This window comes from Dipodomys ordii, unplaced genomic scaffold, assembly GCF_000151885.1.
Source record: "Dipodomys ordii isolate 6190 unplaced genomic scaffold, Dord_2.0 Scaffold68, whole genome shotgun sequence".
NCBI classification, from domain to species: Eukaryota; Metazoa; Chordata; class Mammalia; order Rodentia; family Heteromyidae; genus Dipodomys; species Dipodomys ordii.
The window spans coordinates 2,847,040-2,853,039 of NW_012267284.1; the positions used below are offsets into that span (position 1 = coordinate 2,847,040).

The 6,000-nt window shown below is 54.2% G+C and overlaps 1 protein-coding gene across 1 annotated transcript in view; it reads left to right on the plus strand.

Annotated features, from left to right (window-relative positions):
* Positions 1–6,000, plus strand: part of LOC105990863 (kinesin-like protein KIF19) — a 30,467-nt gene that overhangs the window by 15,824 nt on the left and 8,643 nt on the right. Inside the window, exons 11-16 of the mRNA XM_013023380.1 lie at positions 85–262; positions 450–519; positions 1,284–1,408; positions 1,571–1,751; positions 3,616–3,886; positions 5,257–5,378. Of these exons, the coding sequence (XP_012878834.1) occupies positions 85–262; positions 450–519; positions 1,284–1,408; positions 1,571–1,751; positions 3,616–3,886; positions 5,257–5,378 (947 nt within the window). The remainder of the gene's footprint in view (positions 1–84; positions 263–449; positions 520–1,283; positions 1,409–1,570; positions 1,752–3,615; positions 3,887–5,256; positions 5,379–6,000) is intronic.

Consider the following 6,000-nt stretch of genomic DNA (forward strand, 5'->3'; position numbering starts at 1 on the left):
TCCATGTGTTGGTAAGAGAACGTGAAGTCCAGCCCTGGGTTGGCTGACCCCACTCCAGTACAGCCAGCCCCTTCCTGCCCCCAGTCACTGTCACCCCGCATGACGCCGAGGAAGAGAGTCGGCTGCAGGTGGACAAGATCCGGGCGCAGCTCATTGGGGCATTCAGAGAGCAAATGGAGATGCGGCGCAGCCTGGTAGAGCTGGAGAACACCAACATTGAGCTGCACGTGGACATGTCCCGCCACCTGCTGACCCTCGCTGAGTGAGTACCTGCCTGAGTCCCCCATCCACAGCCCCCCATGCCTGCTTGCCTCACCCACAGTGCCCCCAGACTCCATCCTGGGCAGCATCTTTGGTTACTTCTCTCTGCAATAAGGACCTAAGCCTGGGCAGGACTCCTGTCCCTGTTCCTCCCCTGCTCCTGGGCCCATACCCCGCGTCTTTCACAGGCCTGGAGCCCAGCACGAGCCCTGGTGTTTCACCAAGAACCGAGACCATTTACAGAACAGGCTGCTGAGGGTCAGAGGTTTTTGGGTTTGTGTGTGTGTGTGTGTGTGTGTGTTTTCCTGGCCATATGGGGTTTGAACTCAAGGCTTCATACTTACTAGACAGGTACTCTACTGCTGAGGCACGCCTCTACCTGCCCAGTGTTGAAGCTCAGAAACATGGATTGGCTTGTGGCTGTGTATCTCCACAGTGCTATCATTGTACACTTAGTCCCCATCCATCCCTAGGGAGACCATGTGCAGAGACTGAGTGTGATGCCCAGCACCAACATGAGGACACTTAGGGCTGGAAGGGCATGGTTGCCTCATACTTGCTACATGGGCACTCTCCTACACTTGAATCAGACCCCAAGTCCTCTTGGGTTTTTTTTTAATTTAATTTTGTTTTGTTTTGTTTGCCAGTCCTGGGGCTTGAACTCAGGATCTGAGCACTGTCCCTGAGCTGCTTTTGCTCAAGGCTAGTGCTCTACCACTTGAGCCACAGAGCCACTTCCTGTTTTCTGGTGGTTTATTGGAGATAAGAGTCTCATGGACTTTTCTGCCCAGGCTGGCTTTGAACTATGATCCTCAGATCTCAGGCTCCTGAGTAGCTAGGATTACAGGCGTGAGCCACTGGCACCTGACTCTGCCCTACCCTGCCCTGCCTGCCCTTCCTTCTTTCCTCTCTCTCTCCCTTTTTCTCTTCTTGGCCCCACAAACAGAAGACTTACACTGGAGGAATTCTAAAATGTAAAAGCACCCTCTTGGTGTCTTCCCCTCGCTCTGGCCACACCTCAGGCCTGTCCTCAGGCCTCCTTTCCACCTGGTTTCTACAGAGCCCGCATGGAGACTCGATCTGGGGTCCTTGTCCACAGATCCCATGTCACTGACACCCTGACCGAGCCCCAGGCCCATGGACGGTTGTAACCCCAGCTTTCTAGCAAGGAAACGGTGATTGGCGGAGCATTCTCTGTAGTAGTGTCCAGGGACGGGAGGAAAGCTCCTTTGGTGGGCAGCTGCGAGGAGGCCCCCAGGCTCTGATGCGAGGAGACCCCCAGGCTCTGATGCCTCTATCGTGGCTGCAGCTGGGAGCGGGAGAAGTCCCAGCAGCAGGCACCCAGGGACAGGGGCGAGCTGGACAAGGATGAGGAGCCGGCGGATGCTGACGCGGACGAGGCGGAGTCGGGGGAGCCGCACGAGGTGGCTCTGGCCAGAGAGGAAGTCAACCTGCTTTTAGCCGAGCAGAGGAAAACCGCAGCCTTGAAGGTGAGCGTTCACCCAGGGGCGAGGGGGCTTAACTGCAGGAAGCCACCTCCCAGTGTCCCCAAGCCCCAGAGGGCAGGAGGTGCTGAGCTAGGACTGGGGGTGGGGGGCTCTTTGTTGGTGTTGTGGCTCTGCAGGGGGCCGTGTACAGTGGCTAGAAAAATGGGGTACAGGTGGTCAGAAAATTGCTCAGAGACCCCCCCCATTCCTTTGCAGGAACTTCCCCATCTGCCAGGTGCTTAATGGTTTGCAGAGTTATGCCATCCATCCATGGGATACTCAGGGTCCCCCTGATTGTGGTCCTGGCAGGGGAATCAGGGGAGCCACACCCAGCTCTGGTTCTGTTACCCTGTGAGCACCAGCTGCGTAGATGAGCTATTAATAGAACATTTGTTATCTAAGCGTCTCACCTCAGAAAACTCACTCACCTGGTATGGGATGGCGTCTTTGGGGACGCTGCCAGCGGAGCCAGGCTCCACTGGAGCACAGTGGTGCAGTGCTGTAGGCATATTTTCAGGAGAAAGACTAGCATGTCTCATTCTGGAAGCGTCTATTTCACTTCAAAGCTATGGAACCAAAGCAAGAACTTAATATGATGACATCTACCCACAGCAATATGGAGGTGATACAATTCCACTTCCAGTGGAAAGGGGGAGGGTGGCAGAGGCTGGTGACTCCCAGCTATCTACTGGTTGGCTGAGAACAGGAGGATCTCAGTTTGAGGCCCGCACAGATAGGAAACTTCACGGGATCCTTTTTCAACCTGAAGCTGGGCAGAGGAGGCTGAAATTAGGAGGGAGGATCAAGGTGCCAGGCTCACTGGGACAGAACAGTCCATAAGAGTGTCTCCAGGGAGAGAAGCTGGAAGCGATGGCAGTGTGCCTGTGCTCCCAGCGAAGACACGAAACCTTATAAGGGGGGATCGATGCTCAGGCATGTGCCTGGGTGGGAAGTGAAAAACAGGGCTGGAGGTGTGGCTCAGCAGTATCCTGCCAGTCCAGCAGGATGACATCTGGGCAAATGGAAAGGGAGAGCATGTGGCAGCACTGAACACATCATGTGTCAATAGAAAAGGTGAAGGGCCTAGAGGCCAGGCTGTGCATCACTTGAATTTGAAAATCAGGCCCACAGTGAGTTTGCCCTTCCAGAAGCTGTTTAAGCCTGGGAGGAGGGGAGCAGCCACTCCAGGATCAGCGAGGCCAGTGTCAAAACATCAGAATGTGTGAGGAATTATACTTGCATTTAAACTCAGGGCCTTGCACTTGCTAGGCAGATGCTCTATGACTGACCCGCACATTCAGACTTTTATGGCTTTATATTATCTATTATTGTTGTTGTAATTATTGTCAGTGGTAGGGCTTGAACTCTGGGCTTGGTCGCTGTCCCTTAGCTCTTTAGCTCAAGGCTAGTGCTCTACCACTTGAGCCACAGCAACACTTCCAGTTTTCTGGAGGTTAATTGGAGATAAGAGTCTCATGGACTTTCCTTCCTGAGCTGGCTTTGAAGCGTGATCCTCAGATCTCAGCCTCCTGAGTAGCTAGGATGACAGGCGTGAGCCACCAGCAGCTGGCTTAGCTTTAGGTTATTTTATCAGACAGGGTCTGGGTGCTGTTTGTCCAGGGCTAGCCTTGCACTAGGATTGTCCTACCTCAAATTCTTGCATAGATGGAATTATAGGTGTAGGCCACTCTGCCTGGCACAGAGCATCTGAGTTCTGAAAACAGAAGATGCACTCAGCACTGGGGATGGCATTGGTTCTCAGACCCAATCACCACATGTGAATCCTTTGAGGATTCTGGCAAGTTTGGGAACACCCGAGGGCCGGCTGAGCCCCAGGTCTGTCCTGAGCTCTCTGCTTCTCCCACAGGCCGGGCTGGAGCAGCGCCTGGCCCATGCCAAGCAGAAGGCATCACAGATGGAGCAGCTATTGCCAGAGCAAGTGACCAGCCAGGCCCAGCGAGAGGTCCTCCAGCTGCTGTGCCGGGCCCATGAACTGGAGGTGGAGAACACGGAGCTGCAGGCTACCAGTCTGTGCCGGAAGAACCTGCTGGGCCAGAAGGACTTTGTAATCCAGCGCTACCACCAGCACCGGCTGCTCTGCCAGCAGCTCATCCAGGGCCAGAGGCAGCTGCTGCGAGGTGAGGACGCTTGGGTGTGGGCTCACCTGTGTGAGGTGAGGTCCAGAAGGAGGAGGCCATGTTTGGGGAGGAAGCCCGGAATGGCCTCAGAGGCAAAGCCGGCTCACCAGTCTCCCTTTCCTCCTGGCTGACTCTGCCTGCTCCTGTGCGTAGCTGTGTAGTGGGGGCCCCTCTCTGGTCAGCTCCTGTCAGGTGACTTTGTCTCTGCCTCTCCTTGGGAGCTTTCCTGGAGCATCATATTTGGTCTTGTTTCCGTTGGTAATACTGGGGTTTGAACTCAGGGCCGTACGCTTGTTAAACAGGTGCTCTGCCACTTGTGCCATGACCTCCGTCCTTTTGTTTTTAGTTTTTCAAAGAGGGCCTTATGCTTTGCCCAGGCCAAGTTAGGAAGAGCTGCAGAATGGCTCTTCCTACCTCTGCCTCCCAAATAGCTGGGATTACAGGTGTGAGCCACCATGCAGAGATAGATGGCCATGAACAGGGACATGGCCCTGCCCCATACTGCTTCCTCTTCCACAGCCATTGTCGGCTCTCAGGCCAGCTTATCTCCACCATCAGGATGCTGTGGGGAGGGAGAAGAATCCATGTCTCATTCATCCATTCATTCTGCAAACCTTCAGAAGCCAGCATTGAACAGGTTGTCAGGGACTGTGTCTGTAGACCCTCTGGCAGGCCCTGTCCCTTGGGGCTGGCAGTGTCCTTGGGAGAGTGGGGGGGGGGTAAGACACCAGCAGCTGGTCCCACAGGGTGTGTCATTTCAAAGGGGGCTGACCAGAAAGGAGACAGAGCTGTGAAGACAGCAAGGAGTCACCAGGGAGAGAGGACACGCCTTGGCTTGGTGTGCACGTGGGACCTGTGTGAGCATGAAATGTTGCAGGGCTTGGAGTATGCAAATGTCATCACTGTCATTCTGCACGGTTGATACTTAATTTAGGCTGCAGAGAGCTCTTTTGGGGAGGCATCTTGTGACTTTCTTTTTTCTCTCTTTTTGTTGGTTGCTGGGATTTGAACGTGGGGCCTCAATCTCTCACTTTCTTTTCTTTCTGTGCCTGTCCTGGGGCTTGAACTCAGGGCCTGGACATTGTTCCTGAGTTCTTTTGCTCAAGGCTAGCACTCTACTACTTTGAACGGCAGCTCCAGTTTTTTCCGGTTTTTGAGTGGCTCATTGGAGATAAGAGTCTCATGGGGATTTTTCTGCTTGAACTGAGATCCTCAGATCTCAGCCTCCTGAGTAGCTAGGATGGCAGCTGTGACCTGCGCCCAGTGGGATGAAGTGTGTGCATTCAAACTTCCCACACAAGTATTTGTTCTTGCGGCATACGGCAGATGTTTTGCCTGGCTGCTCTGACCTCTGTCTGCCTGGTCCCCAGACAGCGGCATCCCGGTGCCGGAGCCCCTGGAGCAGTGCTACCGGCTGTACGCCCAGGAGCTGGGCGAGGGCACGCTGGACCGCCTGCTGCTGCTGCATTCGGTGATGGCCAGCTCGCTCCAGGTGAGTCCCACCTGCCCGCCCTGCCGATGCCACTTGGGCTTAGCTTGCTATCCTGCTCTGATCCCTCTTCCTCCCCCTTTGCCTTTGTCTTTTCCCTTTTAACAGCCATTATAGTTTAGAGCTGTTTGGGGCTCACAGCAAAGGGGATCTCAAGGTATGCGAGTTTCCACCTATACCGTGCTCCATCCCTGTGCCTGTCCCACCATTCATACCAACCCCCCACGCCCAGCACTGCAATGCTCCACTTCTGATAATCCATTCTCAATCCGTTTGCTTGCTTGGCTGGTTCTGTACCACTTGGGTCACATCTCCAGTCCAGCTTTTTGCTAGGTAATTGGGGATGAGTATCATTGACTTTTTTGCCCAGGTGGAATTAAAACTTGGAACTTCAGGTCTCCGATTCCTGAGTAGCTAGGATTACATGTATGAGCCACCAGTATTTGTCTGGCAAGTCTTTTTGTCTGATAATCTTTTTTTTTTTGGGGTGTCCGGTAGTGGGGCCTGAACTCTGGGCCTGGGCGCTGTCCCTCAGCTCTTCAGCTCAAGGCTAGCACTCTACCACTTGAGCCACGGCGCCACTTCCGGCTTTTTTCTTTTTGCTTATGTGGTGCTGAGGAATCAA